We start from the raw sequence: 24,612 nt of genomic DNA on the forward strand, positions 1-24,612 counted from the left end.
CCAAAGTATTCACTTTAGGTTCCAAAGTGTTGTGCAGAGGAAATAAAAGCCTTGGCAGTGCTGCAGTGTGGGAAGTACAGTAAAGGTTCTAAGCATGAACTGTAACTATCCTGTTTATTATGACTTCAGTGTTAAAATATGTATTGCTAAAAAGGGATTTATTGGAATATTGAAGATGGCATATGTTCTTTAAACACTGTACACACATAGATAACTTGATTTCTTCCGTTAGCTTCTAATGTTCATTTTGCTTTTCCCAGACTGTGGAATTGCCAGTTCTCAAGTTTTTGTGTGAATGAAATTCATCTGTTTCTTTTAAAGGTGTTATAGTCTTTGTCATTTAATAAGTGCCGTAATGTACCTCAGCAGCCCAGAGCTAATTTTGTGAACTATTTTGACAGATTTGAAGAAGACTGTAGTCACGTGTATGGCATAGAAGATGAATTCTTCCACCTCTACCATGAGTGAAGAACCTGACGCTCTGTCAGTGGTTAACCAGCTACGGGATCTAGCAGCAGACCCATTGAACCGACGAGCCATTGTCCAGGATCAGGGATGTCTGCCAGGCCTTATTTTGTTTATGGACCATCCCAACCCCTCTGTTGTTCACTCGGCTTTGCTTGTAAGTTGTCTGCTCTATTTCCAGTTCCTGTGTTTGACATTTTTGCCATTAAGGAGAATTTGAAAACATATTAAATGACATGATTTTTAAAAATTCAAAGAGGCTATGAAGTAAATAGGGACCTCTTATGGCTAAGTGGGCAAGGAGTTGTACTGCCAACCGAAAGGCAAGCAGTTTGAGTCCACCAGCTTTGCCAAGAGAAAAAGATGGGTAGCCTCACCCCATGTGATTTACAGCCTCTGAAAACCCACTGGAGGGTCAGTTACTACTTGACAGCAGTGAGTTGGTGTTACTGAATTAGTAGGAGTAACTCCTTCCCACATGTTCAAGTGTGTGGTGCTGATGGAGTTACTAGGTACCATCAACTACCACTCATAGTGACTGTGTACAGCAGATTTGAACCTTGCGCAATTCTGCACCTATGCCAAGATCTCTGTCATGCTTAAACCCATTGTCACAATTCCTGTGTCAATCCATCTTGTTGAGGCTCTTCCTCTGTTTCATTGTATGTATATATCATTGTACAACTCTATGATGCACAGTGAGGAATTGAAAAGACCAGGGCCTGGATCAGGCCCACCTTAATCTCCAGATTGACATCATTGCTCATCAACACTCTGGAGAGGTCTCTGACAGCAAACTTTCTCAAGTCGCCTTTTAATTTCCCAACTATTGGTGCCAAGAGTTTTGATTGTGGATCAGTAAGAGGAAATTGTTAACAATCTCTGTCTTTTCTCCATCTATTATGATGTTGCAATTCTGTGGTTTTTATTGTATTCAGAGACTAGTGCACTCTTTACCACAGTCAACTTTAGAGCATCATTGTCTTAGAAGAAAATTATATACTCTAGGTACAACTGCCAGCTTCACAAGCTGTAGACAATCACTGATCAACTTTCTTTCTCTATGTATGTCCTTATTCTGGACATTCATATAAGTGGAATCATAATATGTGGAGTTTTGTCTTCAAATTTTTCACTTAGCACAGTATTTTCAAGGCTTGTCTGTTTTGTAGTGTACATTAAGAGTTCATTCTTTTTTATAACTAAATTTCATTCTGTTATATATATGTGCCATTTTTATTTATCTGTTAATAAGTTGATGGACATGGATGCTTTGTTTTACTACAAAGTGAGAAGGAAAATAACAAAAAGGAAGAAAGATAAAAATACACAAGAGAGAGTTGGGACCTGCAGGTATTAGTTTGATGTTTGTCAGTGGAATCGAAGGTGTTTGATTAGACATTTTTAAATGGTTGTTTATTATTATTATAATATTATTATTATTATTATTATTAATATTATTATTAGTGTGTGTACTGTCAAATTGGATCTGACTAGTACAGGAGGAGATTGCCCCTCCTTCTCTAGCAGAGCATCTCGTGGATTCAAACCGCTTACCTCTAGGATTGTAGTGCAGCTTCTTGCCACTAGGCCACCAGAGCTCCCTTTAGACATTGTTTTAATGCTTGATAAAATTAAACCAGTTTAGGAATACAGTTCATTGCAGTCAGAATTTGTTCCAGTTCATAGAAGAAAAAAATTAAAAAGAATTTTAGGAGTCTATATGAAGGTGTGACATAAAATATAGATTGTTGTTATTGTTTTGTGCCATTGAGTCAAAACTAACCAATAGCTGATCCTCTGCCAAGTTTTCAGAGGCAGTTAATCACATGAAAGGAGATTGCCCGTCCTTCTTCAGTAGCGTATCTGGTGGATTTGAACCATGTGCCTTTAGGATTGCAATGGAGCTTCTTAATATAAGCCAGTTTTTCAAAATAATCATTCTAAATTTTTAGTTCTCTAAATAAAGCTCATTGCCATCAAGTTGGCACTTTCTCGTCGCTTCAGTGGGTTTCTGAGGCTGTAAACCACATAGGAGATTACCCATCTTCTGTGGAACTGCTGGTGGCTCCAGAGAGGTGCTGCTTTGAGTTAGCATTGCAGTTCCCTATGAACTATGCCACCAGATTCCCCTAACTTTTTATTTCCTTTAGTAGAAATTAATATGAAATTGAAGAACAAATATAAGTAGTTGACTGTATTCATTTAAGATTACATAATTTGAATATCCTTGTACCTTTAAAAAGATTTCTAAAGTTGGAATTTCCCTGTTCTCCTAAAAAGAGCTTCTTGTTTCTATTTTTGTCTTTGTCATCTGCCAACTCTTTGCCTGCACCCTTTCCTGTGACCTTTCTGCCTGGCATCTACTTCTAAACAACATGCCTCTGGAAACTCTATGAACTTTGATAAATGTCGATAGTTGTAGAAGGGCTTCAGGCCTTTTGTTCAATAGGGTTGCTGTGAGTCGTGCTCGACTTGAAGGCAGTCAACAACAACCACTACCAAAAGCTTTTAAGGGTCTGTTCATTTAGCTATCTTCTTCATTTCTACTCCTGACTTGTCAAGTGATAGTTCAGAAAATTCCAGTTTCCTTTTTATATTGGACTTTTAAAAAAATTTATTGGGATTTTAATGAAAGTTTATAGAGAACTTAGATATCCATTTATTCATTGTTGTACATTTTCCTCCCTGCCCCTCCCCCCAGTTGTTTTTTTCTTTGGAAAAAATAAATTCATTCATTGTTATACAGACCCCTTTGCCCCACCCAATCCACTTTACTATGCATCTCTTATTCTGGATTCTTGTCTTGCCAATAATACCTAATCATACATTCCTTTTATACAATTCTTTCCCTTATCTGTTTCAATGCCATGTACATTATTTATTCCCTCTTTTCTTACTTTCCTCCAACCACCATGTCAGTCCTGGTTTGTAACAGTGACATTCAGTATTTGTCTTTTTGTGACTGAGTTATTTCATTCAGCATAATGTCCTCCATGGTCACCCATTTTGTATAATATTTCATGAGATCTTTGTTTTTCAGTGCTGCATAACATTCCATTGTGTGAATATATCACAGCTTCTCTAGCCATTCATTTATTGATGTGCACTTTGGTTGTTTCCACCTCTTTGATATTGTGAACAAAGCAGCAATAAGCGTAAGTGTGCATATTTCTGCTTGGGTGGAAGTTCTGGTTTCTTTAGGTTTATATTGGACTTTTAATGGACATTATGTACATAAGATTTACTAATATGTGTATGTGTGTACACCGTCAAATTGGATCTGACTGGTACAGGAGGAGAGTGCCCCTCCTTCTCCAGCAAGATTTACTATTTTTTTAATAGCTTTGCAACATTCTCCTGGATTGATAGAGAATTAAGTTAACCATATTTTCTACTTTTTAAGTCCTTTTTTCTCCTTTCTTTCCTATTGTCTGGGTAAAAGATTGTGATGTGATCTTAAGAGAGGTAGTATAGGAAAGCTGTTCGGAGAAAGCAGGAATACCAGAACTTAGGGTCCTTGTGGTAAGAACTAAAATTAGTGATGAGGATGGGAGCTGTGGAAACTGATCTTTTACTCTGTTGTCTGTTGTTGTTGACTGCCTTTGAGTTGAGCACAACTCATAGCGACCCAGTGAACAAAAGGCCTGAAGCCACTCTCCAATTACCGACATTTATCAAAGTTCATAGAGTTTCTGGAGGCATGTTGTTTAGAAAGTGGATGCCACTCCTGCTTCCAAACCAGAACACACCTATTGTTATGTGCCATTGAGTTGCCTGTGATGCATAGCGACCCTATGTACAGCAGCTCTAAACCCTTCCCTGTCCTGAGCCAGTCTCACTAATTCTGACACACCAACCCCCATTGCCTCAGTCACTGTATCAGTACATGTCATCGGGGTCTTCCTCTCCTGGGCTTTCCGTCCACCCTTTAGAACCTGATGTCCTTCTCCAAGGACCTGTTTCTCCTGGCTACATGCCCAGAGTAAGTGAGATGGAGCTTCAAAAATCCTAGCCTTCAAGGAGAGACTTGGTTTCACCTTCTCCAAGACAGACTCTTCTCCAGTACCATAACTCGAAGGCATCTGTTGTTCTTCTGTCATCCTTAGTCATTGTCCAACGCTCTGAAGCTTAACAAATAATTGAGAAGACCATGGCTTGGATCTGGCTCACCTTTGTATCTAGTCTGACATTATTGCTCTTCAGCACTCTGGAGAGGACCATGACAGCAGATTTTCCCAATGCAGTTCATCTTTTGATTTCCTGACTGCTGGTATTAAGAGTGTTGATTGTGGATCCGAGCAAGCTTTAATTGCTAACAACCGCAATCCTTTCTCCATCTATTATGATGTTGCCATTTGGCCCAGTGGTGATAATCTGTTTTCTTGATATAGAGCTTCAACCCATATTGAAGACTGTGACCTTTTTCAGCAAGTGCTTCAGGGCTGCTTCAGTTTCAGCAAGCAAGGTTGTGTCATCTGCGTATCCTAGGTTGTGGAGTCTTCTTCTAATCTTGATGCCACACTCCTTATAAAGCCTTGCTTCCCGAATGATCTGTTCTGCATACAGATTGAAAAGGTATGGGGATGGGATGCATCCCTGACACACTCCTTTCCTGATTTTGAACTATGCAGTGTTTCCTTGCTCTGTTCTGAGTACTGTTTCTTGGTTTAAGTACAGGTTTCATATAAGCACGATCAAGTGTTATGAGATTCCCATTTTCCTCAATGTTAGTCACAATTTATTGTGATCCACACAGTCAAATGCCTTTGCATAGTCAATGAAACACAGATAGACATTCTTCTGGTAGTCTCTGCTCTCTGCCAAGATCCATATGTCATTGGCAGTAATATCCCTAGTGCCATGACCTCTTCTAAATGCAGCTTGTATTTCTGTTAATTCTCTGTCAAGTACTACTCAAGTCTATTCTGGATGATCTTCAGCAGGATTTTGCTAGTGTGTGATATCATTGATATTGTTCGATAATTTCCACACTTTGTTGGGTCACCTTTTTTTTTGAACGGGAATAAATATAGATCTCTTCCAGTCAGTTGGCCAAGTTGTCTTCCAGATTTCTTGGCACATCTTGGGGAGCACATGAAGGCTAGGACTTTATAATTACACATGTCTGTGTCTGTGCTCCCTTTTTCCTGCTCTCTTGCTTCTCTGCTGACCTGTTGGTATAAAAGTTCCCATGTGGAATTTTAGTTCCTAGCTAATAGCTTTGTTATCGGGCATCTTTGGGCCATTTTGACTTAACAGCACCCCCCGTGACAAAGCAGAACTGTCCCATAGGACTTTCTAGACTGTAGTCATTATTGTTGTTAAGTGCCGTTGAGTTGCAGGCGACTCATAGCTACCCTATGAAGGAGAGTCCTCGACGCTTGGGTGCCATTCATCCTCACTCCAGATTCATAGGGTCTCCAGAGGCAAGCTATTATGGAAGTGGATGCCACTCCTCCTTCCACGCTTATTTTAATCGGGGAGCTCTGGTTGGTAGTCATTACGGGAACATAAATATTCCTCCTATGGTGCTACTGGGTAGGTTGAATGCTAACTTTTGAGTCAACAGGCCTTCTTTGACCCTGGATAGTGCATCCTCACAGGTCATATGGTAAGATGGTAACAGGTAATATGTCCTAATAGTTCTGGCACTATAACCTCCTGACTAGTGTTTTTCAGTTCCTGTTTCAAGTCTGGGAGGAAATGACCCGTTTAGGTCAGGCGGAGGGAGGACAGTCAGGCCATTGCTGCCATTAGATCTGCTGAGGACCTGGGAAAGTATATTCTAAAGGGATGTTATGAATAATCTTCAAAATGAAAAAAGATGAAGGAAGGAGTGACTTTTGAGTATACTGACATAAGGAGCCCTGCCGAGTAGCTGCGCTGCTGACCAAAAAGCTGTCCATCTTGAATGGTTCAAATTTACTGACCACTTTGTGGGAGAAAGAGAAGTCTCCTTCTCTTAAGATTGACAGCCCAGGAAAGCCAATGGAGGGCCTCTCTACGTCATTGCCAGTTCAGCAGAAGTGAATAACTATACTGATAGACCTATATTTTCTTTACTAGATCAGAGTGTATATGTTTTACTTTTGATCCTCAAACTACTTTCTGGTAAGTTAAGGATTATAGAATTGGTAATTTCTACTGTAATGTGATATTATCGGCAGTTAGTTTAATGACTAGCATATCTCAGCATATCTTATTAAGAACTCAAGTGTCGTAGTCCATGGGATGTTACACTTGCTAACCCAATAGCAGTTCAAATTTACCAGTGGCTCCTCAGAAGAAAGATGGATAGTCTCCAACCATGTGACTTACAGCTATAGAAACCCAGTGATCAGTTATGAATTGGTTCCAGCTCAGTGTCAGTGAGTAAGTGAGTTTATAAAGTTGAATTTCACTTGGGGCTGTAGTGCCTCAGGAGAAGTTAACAATCTTCTGGAAAAGCCCTCTTTGGAACTTAGACTTTCTAACATTAAACTGGACTCCTTGAAGCTGTCTCACTGTGTAGTTTGCTTTTCCTTGTTTTTCTGCTCCTTAAATTCTTTTTACACCTGTGTCCCAAATTCTGTCCCAGATTCTGGGGTCTGTAGTTCAACCAGGCTGCTGGTCTGTGTTTGGATTCTTCCTCCTGTGCTGCAGGCTGGTAACTGCCTTCAGAGGAGCACACTCGGATCACTGTAGGCCTCACCGCATCACCTTGATGAGGATAGGATGTTCTTCTCTCAGTCTTTGCTTGTATTTTGTTCATATCTGAAAGTGATTTTTTTCCCCCTCCTCCCAATAAGTGCTATTCTGGTTGCTTTTGGGTTTTGGTGTTGTAGTGTTGTATTTTTTTTGTTTGTTTGTTTGTTTTCCGGAGGCAGTGCATTTATTCATAGCAGTTAATCTTCTAGAGACTGAAATGAAGTTGTGGTCAGAGGGGGTCTTTGAACTATAATTTGTAGATGGCACTGTTTTGTATAATGACAGAGTGCTTTGGAAAGGTGAAGGTCATTTGACTGAAGTGTCTGAGTCATGTGATCCATAGAGATGTTCCCTGGACAGTTACATGAAAAATAAGAATTGATTAATCTGTGGATGGCAATAGCCATGAGGGGTGTTAGGGGAGAATAGTCAGATTTGATCCCAAAAGCAGCCACTCGTGAAGGAAGTACTTGGGAAAAGGTGTACTAAATATTATAAGAAAAACACTGTAGAAATATTAGTTTAGATCACTGAAAACAAATTCTTTAGAAAAATGATCTTTTTAAAAATAAGATACTTTGAAGATGAGTTGTGTTAAGAATTCACTCATTCCATGAAGGTTTGGTTCCCTCACCAGTGTGTTTTAATTAGTGTACCAGAATCATCTAAGAAATGATGACTATTGGGATTTCTCTCTGAAATTAGTAGATCAGGTTCCTTGTATCCCACAATGTCAAGGTGAAATGATGAAAATAGAACTGAGGCCACCTGGATTTGACCTTGCAAATAAGATAAGGAAGCTTCACTTAAAAGAAGAGATACAGTTACTACAGGATGACATCTACCCTGGAACTGTTGTGATTTCACATTAAAGAGAGTTTCTGAACCGTTGATTCTGAAAACAAAACCTTTTTTTCCAGTTTTTTTCTTTGCTCTCTTTCCACCCCACCCCACCCCCTGTTGTGTCAGTCACATCCCTCTGGCACAGGAGGAGAGTGCCCCTCCTCCAGTGGAACATCTGGTGGATTCAAACTGTGTGCCTTCAGGATTGGGGCACAGCTTCTTGCTATTAGGCCACCAAAGCTCCCTTCTCCTGTGTTTTGATTACTTTTGATTCCTTTCTTCTTTTCCCCCTACTACCCACTGCAACTAAAGTAATGCATTACTTTTCCAATGGATATGTTCTAACCTACAGTTGCATAAGAGAGAATAAAATCCTATTGAGATAAGGATAAGTGCTTTTGATTTTGAATAATGACATGTGGATTAACATGTTAAAATTTCTGCTGTAGGCTCTTCGGTACTTGGCAGAATGTCGTGCTAACAGAGAAAAGATGAAAGGAGAACTGGGTATGATGTTAAGCTTGCAAAATGTTATACAAAAGTAAGTAAAATATAGTGTCTCTTACTGTAATAGAAAATGGATCTTTTTAAAATATGCACTGTTCATTAACATAGTTATAGAAATTTATATTCTTTACAAGGAGATTGACTCGTATTTCCAAAAGTATTCTATGGGTTATGTTTGATTACTATTATTATGAATAATTGATATTAATAATATTCCTTGTGAAAATTCTTTTATTGATAATTGGTATACTTGTAAGTTTTCTTAAGGAAAATACTACATTAGATGATCTTTTTAATTTTTTTTTATTCTTAATTTTAATGAACATTTACAGACTTTGGATTTCCATTCATTCCTTATTGCATTTTTCTCCCTGCCCACCCCCATTTGCTCTCTTCTCTTTGAAAAGTAAAAGAAAAATTCTTTAAATCCAGCAGATGCTCTGCTGGAGAAGGAGGGGGCAATCTCCTCCTGTACCAGTCAGATCTGATTTGACGGTACATATAAAAATAATACAATTTAAAAAAAAAAGAAAAGAAAAATTCTTTTCATTTGTTATACAATCCTCCCCATCAGATGATATTTTGTAATGTTTATATAGATTGAGTTACTAAAAGAACAACAAAGGTAACCACTCTTGAAAACATAGAATAGTAATACTACAACTTTTTTTGTTATTTTAATATAATCTTATTCAAATAAACTCCTTCAAGGTGATGGATATTAAATAGAGCTTTGGTGAGATTTTAAATGAGCATTATTGAGAAATCTTACAGTAAAGCAAGTTAATTAGCTTTTTAATAAATGTCTGTTTTAGATTTTCTTTTTTTTAAAAAAAAGTTAATTTTAATGAAAGTTTACAGAGACTTTGGATTTCCTTCATTCACTGTTGCACTTTTTTTCCTGCCCAACTCCCACTCCCCCAACCCCTGCCCAGTTCGCTCTTCTCTTTGAAAAGTGAAAGAAAATTTCTTTCATTGTTATACAATCCCTCCCCTCAAGTCCACACACTATGTAGCCTTTAAATTCTTTCATTGTTATACAGTCCCTCCCCCCAAGTCAGCTCCACTATGCAGCCTTCATTCTGGGCACCTGTCATGACAATAATACCTAACGATTTATCAACAATCTGCATTATGCGGATTGACACAACCCTGCTTGCTGAAACTGAGGAGGACCTGAAGCGCCTGCTGCAGAGTGTCAAGGACTGTGCAGCCTACAATATGGATTGAGGCTCAATGTCAAGAAGACAAAGATTCTCACCACTGGACCAATTGGCAGCATCAGGATGGATGGTGAAGAGATTGAGATTGTACACAGCTTTAGTTTGCTTGGCTCCACAGTCAACAGTCTTGGCACCAGCAGCCAGGAAATTAAAAGGCGCATTGCCATGGGAAAGTCTGCTGTTAGGGACCTCTCCAAAGTGCTGAAGAGAAATGGTGTCTCTCTGGAGACTAAGGTGCGTCTGATACAGGCCATGGTCTTCGCAGTCACCTGTTATGCATCAGAGAGTTGGACAATGACCAAGGAGGATAGGAGGAGAATTGATGCCTTTGAGCTGTGGTGCTGGAGAAGAGTATTGAGAATACCATGGACTGCTAGGAAAACAAACAGATTTGTCCTGGAGAGGGTTAAACCGGGTGGCTCCTTGGAGGCAAGGATTCTGAGGCTCTGTCTAACTTACTTTGGACATGTTGTGAGGAGAGACCGGTCCTTAGAGAGGGACATCATGCTTGGGAGGGTGGAGGGACGGCGCAGGAGAGGAAGGCCCTCTATGAGATGGATTGATTCAGTGACTGAGATAATTGGGATGGGCGTGTCAGAGACAGTGCGATTGGCACAGGACAGAGTGGAGTTTAGGGCTGTTTTACATAGGGTCACTATGAGTCGCAGGCGACTCGATGGCACGTAACAACAACAACAACATATCCCTTTAAAACAGTTCTCTCCCTCTGTTCTTTCAATGCAGTGTACATAATTTATCCCATCTTTTTTCAGTCAACCCCAACCCCTATGTCAGTCCTGTTTTACAACAGTGACACTATGCAGTATTTGTCCTTTTGTGACAGATATTTCAGTCAACATAATGTCCTCCGGGGTTACTCTGGAGTGACATTAGTTCCTTGTTTTTCAGTGTAGTGTAGTATTCCATTGTGTGAATATACCACAGCTTCTCTCCATTCGTTTGTTGTTGGACACTTGGGTTGTTTTCAACACTTTGCTATTGTGAACAGAGTCACGATAAACATGGATTTTGGATTTATTTTTTTAAAAAATTAATTTTTTATTCTTGTTGAGAATATGTACAGCAGAATGTAGACCAGCCCAAAAGTTTCTGTTTGCATAATTCATTTACATTAATTACATGAGTTCAGATTGTCCAACCATTCTCAGTGTCTTTTTCTGCATTGTTCTTCTATTATTAACAAAAACTCACTGTTCCTAAGTTCTTATGTAACCTTTCCAGTTGTTGCTTGAGCTCATCATATAGATAGATCTTAGAAAAGGATAATATTTGAAAAAGGCATTTTTGGACTAGTTCGGCTAAATTGTAGTTTGGTTAAGAGGGATTCAGAAAATATTTTTGGCTTAAAGTTTAAAGATTTATTTTAGGGCAGTACTTTTAAAGGTTCATCCAGCTTTGATGGCCCCAGAAAGTCTTGAGTCCATTAGATTTTGAGATTCTGCTCTGCATTTCCCCCCTTTTGATTAGGATTCTTTTTGAAATTTTTGGTCAAAATGTTCAGTAGTGGTAGCCAGTCACCAGATGTCCAGTTCTCCAAGTCTCATAGCAAGAAATGGCATTTTCTAGTCTAGGGAACTAGTCACATGTTCTATTTCCTTCTCCTATTCCTGACTCTCCTTCTTCCTCTGTTGTTTAGGTGAAAAGATGCCAGTTTGTGCCTTAGATTCCAGTTGCAGGTTTTAAAGATCCCAGGCACTATGGCCACTCTGGAGGATAGGAAAAAAGTGCTAACCATGCTATTAAGCCAATATAGACTGGGTTGTCCCATGAAACCATAACCTTAAACCAAACCAAATCTTAAATTCATCGAGGAATCAAATTCTCTGAGGTGTTTGATTGTGTATAAACAGCATCAGCAATTACTTTTTTTGGTGTATCATTGTTATTAGAAATACATGTTAGACAACATTTGCCAATTAAATTTTATAAATGTACAACTTAATGGTAACAGTTACATATCAATCAGCTGTGCAACTCAGTTGCACATGTAAACCAGTTAAACAATCTCTGCTTGTATGCCTTAGTGATACTGATTACATTCTAAAAGTATGCAAATGTGTTTACTATTTAAGGTTAAAGATTTTATTAGGTGGAATAAATGTAACTGAACTTTGGAAAACTTGTCTTTCCTTATCCCCATCTACAGAATGTACACTTACCTTTCCTTTAAAACCTGATGTACAACCTGAAATAGGATTGTGCTCTTTTACTCTTGATTTCTCTTGGGAAAGGCAATTCTGATTACATTTTTGTTCAAACATATGCCAAGAAGATACATGGACCTATGAGCAGCTAAGTTATAGAATTTAAAATTAAGACTAATAGTTGAATTTGAGGATTATTTAGTGTGTGTTAGTGTCCCACTGAAGAGTGTCTTAGGACAAGTAACTTTACCTGTTTAAGCCTCAGTTTCTACTTTTTAAAAAAATGGGTATAATAGTAGTAACTACCTCATTGACTGATGGGCCTAGTGGTAAGGAGTTGTGTTGCCAACCCAAAGGCAGGTGTCTGAATCTCCCAGATGATCTTCAGGAGAAAGGCAGACAGTCTCTTTCTGTGCCTCTGAAAACAGTTGGAGAGTTCAGCTAGGGGAAAGACTCAATACATAACAGCCACCACCTCCATGACTTGTCGAAATCCTGTGTGGTTAACTGCCTCTGAAAACCCGTCAGAGGGTCAGTTGTGGGTTGGTTCTGACTCAGTGGTACACAACAACAAACAGTTATGTGAAGAGACATGCATTTAGCGCAGTGCTTGGTTCATTTAGCACACACTCACTAATCATTGAGCTATTTGCCATGGAGGCAGTTCTGACTCATAGTGACTTTCCATTGGGTTTCTGAGGTTGTAAATCACAATGAGAAGGAACTGCTTAAGATAGATTCAAACTGCCAGGCACACAATCTTTGGATTAGCAGGGTCAATCTTAGTATGGATTGTACCTCCAGAGCTGCTGTTTCTAGCACACAGTAGAACTTTGTTTTTATTATGTATGCTGTTGTTAAGTGCTGTTGAGTCATAGATGTCTCATAGTGACCCTATGAACCAAAACCTGAACACTTGTATAACTTTCATTGTTTCTCCAAGTTCATAGAATTTCTGAAGGCAAACTGTTTTGGAAGTGGATGCCACGCCTGCTTCCAAGCCTGTTTTAATCGGAGAGCTCCACCAAACACTGTCCACCATGGGTAACCACTATTGCATTTGACACATGAGTAATCACAGTGTTTAGGATCACAGCAACCACAAGTTACCTCTGTACAGCAAATGGACAGAGCAATGCTATAACACTTAAAAGAATGTTTGACCAAAAAAAAAGAAAAACTATGTATTATTATGTATAATATTTTTAATTTATTTTTTAAAATTTTTTTTTTTGAGGGGGTTGTGTACTGTCAAATCAGATCTGACTGGTACAGGAGGAGATTGTCCCTCCTTCTTTAGCAGAGCATCTGGTGGATTCTAACAGCACACCTCTGGGACTGCAGTGCAGCCTCTTGTCACTAGGCCACCAGAGCTCACCATATGTATAATTTTTTTAATTAAACAAATGTTGATATATATTATTTTTATAATGTTTCTATATTCCTGTACACAATAGAGTTTGGATTTTAAGAGTGCTCTATAAATAGAAGAAAACAAGTACCTTAGGTCAGTAGTTTCAGTGATTCATCTGGGCTTTATAGCTCCAGAAAATCTAGATTCTGTAAAAACTTGAAATTCTTTTGTATAATTTCCCACTTTAAATCAGAATTCCTTTATAGAATCTTTGATGGTTCTTTGGAGACATTTAGGCCCACATTTACATGTAAATGAATAATTTTTATTTATAATTTTTTTTCCCCAAGATTTTTGTGTACATCATCCAATTTATTGCTTTAGAGACTATCTGGTTTTACTTTGTTCTTGTATCTTGCTTATTTTCTTGCAGAAAACTTGAAACTAAAAGAATGAGTATTTTGTCATTTTTACTGTGTTTGAAAGCAAAGCCAAGCTTTCAAAGTTAACATCTTAATAGTTTTCTTTATTTCTTGATTTCATACAGTATATAGGGTGTGGTTTCTAATATATTTGTGTGTGTATATATGCATATACACATATATACTTTTTTAGGTTTTTTTATATAAGTTACATATTTAATAGATAACACAAATCTCAAGGGTAATGGGATTTCTTCTTGGGCTATACTGTTATTTAGCTTAGTGTTGACTTCATGGAATAGTTTCAGTTCAAATTTGGAAGAGCAACTCAACTCAGGGCCATAGATTCAGTGACTTTGCAGCCTCCTTGCTCCTCTTGAATTTTGTAACGATTTGAAGTACTGTTCCACATTTTTCTCCATTTTTATGAGAATTCCACTTTTATATTCTTTATTACAACTTTATGCAGTGGTAGGCAGATGCTATCTAGTTCGAGTCTCAAGGTGGAAGAAGATGCCTTCTTCAAGTGGTTCTGTAATAATTAATGCTGTAGTCTACCTCCTTCTCTGATTCTTTGGCTTCCTTTTTTTCTCTTTTGTTCACGTTGAATAACAACTAGTTACTAGCTGCCCTCTTAGAAGCTTTTAAGATTCTAGACTTTTTTCACTCACTATACTGGGAGGTAGAACATAACTTTGATAGACTTGATAGATATAACCTTGCTAGACTGGATTGTCCTGTGGGACCACAAAATGAACTTTATTTCTTTAGCCTTCCCCCCCCCCCACACACACTTTCTTTTTTTAAAAAGTGTTATTTATAAAGTCATATTACAGATTGTTGCTATAAGATGTTATCAAGTTGACTTTGATTTATAGCAACCCGATGTATAAGAGGAACAAAGAAGTGCCCAGCCCTGCACCGTCCTCACAGCTTCTGTTGTGTGTGAGCCCATTGTAGCAGCTAATACAGCAATCCCTTTGTTGAGGATCTTCCTCTTTTTGACTGATCATTTGAAGAAATATGTCCTTCTCCGTAGTCTAGCCCTACCAGGTAAAGTGTCCAGTGTTGATGGTATAACATCTCAACATCCTTATTTCTCAGAAGTATTCTGGCTATAAGTTGTTATTGTTAGGTGCCATCAGGGCAAGTATGACTCATAGCGACCCTGTGAACAACAGATCTGAACCTTGTTCTATCTTGCACCATCTTCACATTTCCAGACACGTTAGATCCCATTGTGGCAGTCACCGTGTCAATCTACCTGGTTGAGAGTCTTCCTCTCCTTCACCCACTGTCCACCCTTCGAAACATCATGTCTCTCTCCAAGGAACAGCCAGCCCCTCCTAGCAACATGCCTAACATTTGTGAGGCAAAGCCTCATCATCCGTGCCTCCAAAGAACACTCTGACTGCACTCTCTCCAAGATACTTGTTTGTTCTTTTGGCCATCCTTGGACTGTTCAGTGTTGCTCTCCAACACCACAGCACAAAGCATCAATAATTCTCTTGTCATTCTTATTCATTGTCCAGCTCTCAGATGTATACCTAATGATTGGAAAGACCAAAGCCTGAATTATATGCACCTTAGTCCTCAAACTGATATCATTACTCCTCAGTAATTTGGAGACGTCCCTAACTACAGTTTTTCCCAGTGCAGTGCATCTCCTTATTTCCTAACTGCTTGTACTAAGGTGTTGTTGATCCAAGAAAGATGAAGTTGTTGACAGTTTCTATCTCTTCTCCATCCATCATGATATTGCCTATTGGTCCAGTGGTAAGAACCTTTGTTTTCTTGACATTAAAATGCAATACATAGTTAAGGTTGCATTCTTTGATCTTCTACACCAAATGCTTCAAGCTCTCCTCACTTTCAGCAAGCAGGTTTGTCTCATCAATAATACGAGTTATTGATGAATCTCCCTCTCCTGATGCCACGTTCTTCTTCAGAATTGCTCCATAGGGTTTCTAATTGTTTATAGAAGCAGACTATTGTCTGTCTTTCTCTTGCAGTACTTACTACCCAGCTGGTAGGTTCAAACCCTAGATCTTACAGACAAGCACTTTAACCGCTGCACCACCCAGGCTACAATCAAGAAAAATCAATAAAGTCATTCTATCATATAATGGTCTCGGTGAGTTGGATTCAAGTTAATGACACCCAGCAGTAACCTTGTTGATGTTGTGTACCATCAAATCAGAACTGACCCACAACTGACCCTCTGGTTTGCTTTTCAGAGGCAGTTAATCTTAAGGGAGATGATAGACCACCACTGGTGGTCTCGAACTGTGTGCTTTAGGGACTGCAACACACCTTGCCACTAGGTTCCAGAGCTCAGCAGTAACATACATACATAACACTAACCCTGTACACATGTACTTATTTTTCTTATTTTGATTATTTTTTTTCCTTTTTATTGTGGAAAGTGGGAAGTTCTCCTGTATCTAATGGGGACACTCTGAGTTGCAAACTGACTTAACAGTCCTCCAACAAAAATTACAACCAAGTGTATACATAAAATTGTTTCAGAATTGCTAACCCTAGCTTCCGTGAGAAACACATTTTCTAACTAGATTATAGCTTTCATGTACAATTCTTTTTGTCTCTAGTCTTATTAAAGAATCCAGTCAAGATATTTTCCAGCTTTACATAGGTTAATTCTTATCCCTAGCCCCAGTGACTTTTAGTATTATGTTACTTGTAATGTAGTTATATTAATTTATTAATTTTGTATTCCATTTTTCCTTCCTCTGGTATCCTGCTTGTTTTTATTTTTACAGTATGTGAAGAGTATAAAATATTACTGTAATTCTCAGAGATGTCCCCCCCTATTTTTATACATACAGAAAAATGTACCAAAAAAAATGTATCTAAAGGTGTTACTCCCTCATATTTGCTCCCTCATTTCTATGCCCCTCTTTTTCCAGCCTCTTTCCCACCTGCCCTTTTAAAAGTAGCCAGTTTCTTTAATTTCTCGTTATCTTTCTCATATTTCTTTTGCAAATATAAGTAAATATATGCATTTTCTTTTATCCTCTTTCCTCCTTGAGGCTGTGGTCTGTATGTTCCATATGCTCTCTGTATATTCTATACTCCCTATATGCTGTGTAGTGCCTCTTTCATTTCACAGTTGTTGTTGATTACCTTCTAGTTGAGCACGAGTTATAGCAATGTTATGAACAAAAGGCCTGAAGCCCCTCTACAACTATTGATATTTATCAAAGTTCATAGAGTTTCTGGAGGTATGTTGTTTAGGTAGGAAGTGGATGCCACTCCTGCTTCTAAACCTGTCATAGTATGTTTTTTTTTATGTGCCATTGAATTGCCTGTGATGCATAGCGACCCTACGTACAGCAGCTCTGAACCCTTCCCTGTCCTGAGCCAGTCTCACTAATTCTGACACACCAACCCCCATCGCTCCAGTTACTGTATCAATCCGTCTTATCCAGGGTCTCCCTCTTCTGTGCTATTTGTCCACTCTTCCGAGCATGGTGTCCAAGGACCAATCTCTTCTGGCCATGTGCTCAAAGTAAGTGAGGCGGAGCTTCAAAATCCTAGCCTCCCAGGAGAGACTTGGTTTCACCCTCTCCAAGAGACCTAGCATTATTAACAGGAAATCACTCCATTAGCTTATGGCAATCTTATTCATTCTTTTTTTTTTACAGATAGCTGCATGATGTCCCTAGGGTTCACACAGCATTCACCAGAATATGGACATTGAGGTTGTTCTGGCATTCTGTACTTAATAGTTTTACAATGAAAACTTTGTACGTGTGTTTTCATGTTGTTGAAAGTTGTTCTTGAGGATAGACTCCTCCAAGTGGAATAGCTGAGTAAAAGATAAAGTTACTGAATAATTGATTTATAATTGCCAGCTTTTCCTCAAGAATGAAGACCCCTTGCCTGGATACATTGTATTATGTTTGCTTACAGCTTTTTTAAAAAATTATTTTATTATTTTTTAAATTTCTTTTATTTTTTTATTTGTGTACCATCAAATCGGATCTGACTGGTATAGGAGGCGGTTGCCCCTTCTTTTCAAGCAGAGCATCTGGTGGATTTGAACCAACGACCTCTGGGATTGCACTGCAGCTTCTTTCCATTAGGCCACCAGAGCTTGCTAGTTTGCTTTACCAAAACAATGTGTTGTCTTACCCTTTGATTTTTAAAAATAATTTTATTTTGCAATGTTTTGCTTTTCCTTCACCAAGCAGTTCACAAAAGATATTTTTTTGTTGTTTGGAGAAACTGCATCTTATTTAACATTTCCTTAGTCCTAAGTGTACTTTAAGTCCTTTCCCTGGAATCTGATTAAACAAGACTTTTTTGGCTTTTTTAACAATAAGTTGACATTTTCTTTCTTAGATGGTTTTAATGCAATCTTAAGCATTCCATTCTGGTCTCTACTCCATTTAGTTTTGTGTTTTGGGGTTTTTGTTTTGTTTTTTTATTTCTTTTGGAAATACCTCTGCTAAGACATTTATTTATTTTTTTTTCTGTGTCTGGTTATGATGAAGATTTTAGTTTTTTAAAATTATTTTCCTGATCTGTAGAGTTTTGGGGGTCACATATTTAAGAGGCTGGATTTTAGAATGGAAGCTGGTACCTTGATCAGAACCCAGTGCTGTTGAGCTCCTAAGTGCACAGGGACCCCTTCTCAGGATTATGAGGCTCTAAGTCTATATGTGAGGAGACCGTAGTGTGTATGTGGGGAGTCTTTTCTCTTGGAACAGCTGGTGGATTCTTGCTGCTCACCATTTGGCTAGCAGTGCAACACACTTCACTTCAGGCCGCCAGAGCTCTTTATTTACCCCTCTCTACTTTGATTAAACCAAAGTGGAAGTGTAATACCTGTAGTTAGCAATATATCAGGAGCACTCCTCTGTCCCATAGAACAGCTCTTTACAACAGCGTTTTCCATAGCTGCAATTAGATTCCCACCCCTCTTCTGTCAGTGTGTAGCACTCGGTGTTTTGTGTGCGGCTGTGATACTGGAGGCCATGCCACTGATGATGATAAAACAGTAGGGTATGTGGGTTTCAGTGGCACTTCTAGACTAAGGCAGACGAAAATGAAGGAATTGGTGTTCTGCTTTAAAAAAATAGTGCAATAAAAACTTTGTGAACAGCAACAGTGCACTGCTTGATGAAGGGCTGGGAGATGAGCCCCCTCACTTTAGAAGGTGCTCGGAATCCAACTGGAAGTGAGCTGCCTCTGTAGAGGACATTGATTTTAATAGTGGGGGTGGAGAAAAGCTTTCAGGACTTCATTGGCTGCTGTTACATAACTCACATCTTTCGTGCTGCCACTTGGCCCAGGGGTGAGAATCTTTTGTCTTCTTGATGTTGAGCTTCCATCTATATTGAAGACTATCGTTGACCTTCTGCAGCAAGTGCTTCGGGTCTTCTTCAGTTTCAGCAAGCAAGGTTGTTATGTTATCTGCATAATGTAGGTTGAGTCTTCCTCCAATCCTGATGCCACATTCTTCCTCGTAAAGCCCAGCCTCCAGAATGATCTGTTCTGCATATAGATTGAAAAGGTATGGAGACAGGAAGCATCCCTGATGTACTACTTCCCTGATTTTGAACCATGCATTGTATCCCTGGTTTGTTCTGAGGACTGCTTCCTGGTCTACGTATAGGTTTTGCCTAAGCCCAATCAAATGTTCTGGGATTCCCAGTTTCCTCAAGGTTAGCCAAAATTTGTGTAGTATGGAAATCAGTTTGCATTTTATAGCCATTAAAGTAGCACACATACTAAGAATGTAGAAATTATTTTTAACATACCAAGCCTCTGTCAAAGTAGTCTCTGAGAGTTGCATTGCTGACTTGAGAGTGGAACGTCTCTTGGTGGTAAGAATCCACCATCAAGGCTACATGAGGAAAAGAGAGCAGTCCCCTCCCTTGGGATTTACAGCCTCTGAAAGCCTGCTGTAGGGCCAGTCACCTGTGACTCCATTCTGACTCCATGTTGATGACTGAATGATAATAACATTTCAGTTATCTTTTCTGTTGTATTTTATGAATCATATTTTGAAACTTTTCTGTATAAAACTCTCATTGAGGCATCATGGTAATTTACTGTCCATATGCCCATATTTCTGGTAAAATAGGTTTTCAGGATGTTTAGAAACAAAACAATATAGTCATCTAACTATTTTCATCACAAATATCAAACTGAGCCCATTGCTATCTACCTAGAACTGACTCATAGGTGATCATCCTGCTGGTTTTCAGAGGCTGTAAATATCACAGGAATTTGCCTATCTTCCATGGAGCAGCTAGTAAATTTTACCCATTAGGCCAGCAGAACTCCCTCAGATAAATACAGTGATTATTTAAGGAGGGGAAAAATAGTGAGGAAATCAGTATACTTTCTTAGAGTAGTAAGTGACTGAGAATATTTACATAGAGGAAAGAGCTTTTCATTTCAAGAGAATTTTTTTCCCTGGATTTCAATTTTAACAGGTTAAACTAAATTCAGAGTGTTAAATCAGCTTTTCTAGTTTTCATTTGTGTAAGAAGGTTAGGGCAATTAATATGTATTTAATTATACAGTTGCTTATAATTTATGGTCAGATGTACCATTATAGCTTTTTAACCCAGATTTGTTTTGAATCATACTATTTGAACAGTAATTTTGGGGTTTTTGGAGAGGGCAGGGACCCCCACTAGACTATCAAACCTGTGGATCACTTGAATTTTTCTTTTATAAATGTTTGTTTTGGTTTGCTTTCAAATCAGGAAATGATTAGTAATAACTAATGGTTTGTTGAGCAGTAGTCTGTGTAGGTGGCTGCTTCATAGAGTGCCTGGAAATGACCAACTCTGGTATTCTGTCTAAGCTTATAGAAATTTTATTATGTTTTAGGAGAAGTTTGAATCCATTAATAGAGGTATTCCCTAAATTGTTTAATAGAATTGTTGCTATAGACCATCGAGTCAGAACCAACCCACCATTGATCCTTCAGTAGATTTTCAGAAGCAGTAAATCATATAGGAGGAAATTGCCCATCTTTCTCCCAAGGAGCAGCTGATGGATTCAAATTGTATACGTTTGGGTTGGCAGTACTGTGCCTTACCATTAGGCCCCCAGAGCTCCCTTGTTTAATAGGGTAGGAGGCAATAAAACTAGTCATGTAAGTTGCAGGAGTATATATTTAATTAACATAAAGGAAATTATACTGATTCTTTCACTTTTTATATTTTTTTCATTTTTCTAATAGCAAGAAACTGACAATATTCCAGAAGAAAATTTACTACTCTAAGAAAATAATGAAGCCCTGGAGCCTAAAAGTGAGGACGTTTAGGGAAAGATTGAGGGTGGGGATTAGTTATGGCTATTTTCTCAAATTTATCTATCATTTCTTTTTATGTTTAAGAAGACTAAAAAATATTTGAGTCCTGTTGTACATTCTCAGCTTTCTTGTTGTTGTTATGTGCCGTCGAGTTTTTTGCAACTCATAGCGACCCTATGTACAACAGCCCTAAACCCTGCTCTATCCTGTGCCAATCGCATTGCCTCTGACACACCCATCCCAGTTACCCCAGTCACTGAATCAATCCACCTCATAGAGGGTCTTCCTCTCCTGCGCTGTCCCTCCACCCTCCCGAGCATGATGTCCCTCTCCAAGGACCTGTCCCTTCTTAAAACATGTCAGCTTTCTTAGTGAGAGTTAGTGTGAGCCGGTTCTCTGCCATACTAGGAATCATAAATGCTCAGGGGCCACTTCTGCAAATTGTTCATATGTTGTCGTCCACTATGACTCCTAGCAATCAGTGAATTAGAGCCATACTCTGTCTTGTACCAACCTCACAATCTCTGACATTCTCGAGCTCATGGTTACAGTCACGGTACCAGTCCATCTTGTTGAGGGTCTTTCTCTCTTTCTCTGACCCTCCACTTCTCCCAGCATAATATCTTTTTCCAAGTACTGGTCTCTCTTGAAACATGCTCTGAGGGGGTGAGAGGCAGTTTCTTCATTCTTACATCTAAGGAACACCCTGGTTGCACTTCCTCCAAAGCAGATTTGCATGCTCTTTTGGCAGCCCATGGCGTTTTCAGTACTCTTCTCTAGTATCACAATTTGAAGTAATCGCTTCTTCCCTGTTCATGTAAATAAATATCTCGTTTTTACTTTATTTTGTTGCTGTTAATATGGAAGCTGTTAAATAGCACCTTCTTAGAGAGTTAGGCTTTCATTGTTTATAATGGATTGGCTTCTCTTCTGTGGATCTGGAACATTTCTCCTCTGTACTGTCTGTTAAAACATTGAGAAAGATAAGCACACAGATCACTTTTTTTTAATAGAGCTGAATTCTTTCACTGAACCTCACAATTCACGTAGATAGTAGGAAATGGTTAGTTGAAAGACTGTGGTGGTTGTTGATGATAATGTTATGTGCATCTCATAGGGACCTTATGTACAACATCTCTGCAGCATGCCCTATCCTGAACCAGTTTCATCGAGTCCAGCACACCTACCCTATTACCCTAGTTACTGTATCAGTCCATCTCATCTGGAGTCTTCCCTCCTATGCTGTCCCTCTGCCCCTCAAAGCATGGTGTCCTTCTCTAAGGACTGGGCCCTCCTGGCAACATGCCCAAAGTATGTGAGACAGAACTTCAAAATCCTAGCCTCCAAAGACCTGCTTGGTTTCATCCTCTCCAGGACACACCTGTTTGTTCTTTTGACAGTCCATGGTATGTATAATACTCTTCTCCAGTACTACGACTCAAAGGCATCAATTCTTCTGTCATCCTTAGTCACTGTCTAGCTTCTGATGCATAGCAAGTAATTGCAAAAACCATGGCTTGAATCAGGTGCATCTCAAGTTTCTAGACTGACATCATTGCTCTTCAGTACTTGAGAGAGGTCCCTGACCGCAGATTTCCCCAGTGCAGTTCATCTTTTGACTTCCTGACTGCTAGTGCCAAGAGTGTTAACTGTGGAACAAACCAAGCTAAAATTATGAACAATCTCAATCTCTTCTCTGTTTTTAATGATGTTGCCAAGTGGCCCAGTGGTGAGAATCTTTGTTTTCTTGATGTTGAGTTTCATTCCATATTGAAAACTATAGTCCTTGACCTTCAGCAGCAAAGGCCTCACATCCTCTTCTATTTTAGCAAGCAAAGTTGTGTCATCTGTTTAACACAGGTTGTTGATAAGTCTTCCTCCAATCCTGATGCCTCATTCCTTGTTATAAAGTCCAGCCTCCTGAATGATCTGTTCCACATACAGATTGAAAAAGTGTAGAGATAGGATGCATCCTTGGCATATACCTTTCCTGATTTTGAACCATGCAGGGTTTTCTTGCTCTGTCTAAAGACTACTTCCTGGTCCAACTGTTAGTTTCACATGAGCACAATCAAGTATTCTTGGGATTCTCTCAAGTTTAAGCCACAGTTTGTTGTGATCCACACAGTCAAATGCTTTTGCATAGTCAATGAAACACAGATAGACATTCCTCTGGTACTCTATGCTTTCAGCTAAGATCCATCTAACATTGTTTGTAATGTCCCTAGTGCCAGAGCCTCTTGTAAACCAGGTTGTATATCTGACAGTTCTCTGTCAATGTACTGTTCCAGTCATTTCTGATAATCTTCAGGATCTTGCTTGTATGTGATATTAGTGATATTGTTCAATAAATTGACTAGGGAAAAGGTGACAGGTTTAAAGAAGCTGACAAATCTTCCTTTCTCAGGCTATTCTGGTCAGTATGTGGTTTCACAATTTAATGAAAATTAGTTTAAATTTTATTCCCCCATCAAAAAGGGTCACATTTTGAGTGCATTGCAGTCATATATGTGCTGGTTAGTGACTACATTTTCATCATTTTATAAAGGCCTTAGTGCTATTTTTCGCTTTGGGGTTTGGTCCCCCCCTTGATTATAAACATACAAGTATAGAAAAATATAAGGTAATGTGGTAAACTTATTCACATAGCTCTAGTGACTTAATAGAAAGGCATTGTGCTGCCAACCCAAAGGCAAGCAGTTTGAATCTACCAGTTGCTCTTTTGGATAAAGATGGCTAATTTCCTCCGATGCAATTTACTGCCTCTGAAACTTGTTGGAGGGTCAGCTGTGAGTCAATTCCAACACGACAGCAATGAAAAGGAGGAGGAATACAGTATATAGTTGATTTTAGGCGCCGTTGAGTCGAATATGACTCAAACTCATACCCTGTGGACAACAGAGCTGAATCTCGTGCCAACCTCACATCTCTGACACACTTGAGTCCACTGCTGCAGTCACTGTCTCAGTCCACCTGGTTAAGGGTCATCTTCTCTTTTGCTGACTCTCTACCTCTCCAAGCATATATAAAAATGTTGTTGTTGTTGTTATGTGCCGTCGAGTCGTTTGCGACTCATAGCGACCCTATGTACAACAGCCCTAAACCGTGCTCTATCCTGTGCCAATCTCATTGCCTCTGACACACCCATCCCGAGTGCCCCAGTCACTGAATCAATCCACCTCATAGAGGGTCTTCCCCTCCTGCGCTGTCCCTCTACTCTACCCAGCATGATGTCCCTCTCTAAAGACCTGTCTCTCCTTGCAACATGTCCAAAGTATGTCAGACGAAGCCCCAGAATCCTTGCCTCCAAGGAGCAGCCTGGTTTAATCCTCTCTACGATGAATCTGTTTGTTTTCTTGGCATTGTCGTTTTTTCATGTACAGAGTGCAGTGACATAGATCACATTTGTTTTTTGCATGCATCCTCACTACAGCTTTCCAGATTTTTCCAGTGCACAGACATTGCTATTTAAAACGTCTTTCCATAACTGCCTGAAAAGCTTTCTTTTAAAAATCCATTTTTATTTAAGTGAAGGTTTACAAAGATAGGTGACTTTAGAAGGGACTTTAATTCTCTCAGATTGACTTGGAAAACTATTACTATTATTTTTGGTGCCAGACTCTTACAGGGTTGAGAAGTCCTAAAG

The 24,612-nt window shown here is 39.0% G+C and overlaps 1 protein-coding gene across 1 annotated transcript in view; it reads left to right on the top strand.

Moving 5' to 3' along the window:
* Positions 1 to 439: 439 nt before the first annotated feature.
* The window catches only part of ARMC1 (armadillo repeat containing 1), a 35,720-nt gene continuing 11,547 nt past the window's right edge, over positions 440 to 24,612 (top strand). The window contains exons 1-2 of the mRNA XM_006880435.1: positions 440 to 622; positions 8,448 to 8,539. Coding sequence (XP_006880497.1) covers positions 440 to 622; positions 8,448 to 8,539 — 275 coding nt within the window. The remainder of the gene's footprint in view (positions 623 to 8,447; positions 8,540 to 24,612) is intronic.

Source organism: Elephantulus edwardii, unplaced genomic scaffold (assembly GCF_000299155.1).
Source record: "Elephantulus edwardii isolate Elephantulus edwardi_28Jun2011 unplaced genomic scaffold, EleEdw1.0 scaffold00008, whole genome shotgun sequence".
Lineage (NCBI taxonomy): Eukaryota > Metazoa > Chordata > Mammalia > Macroscelidea > Macroscelididae > Elephantulus > Elephantulus edwardii.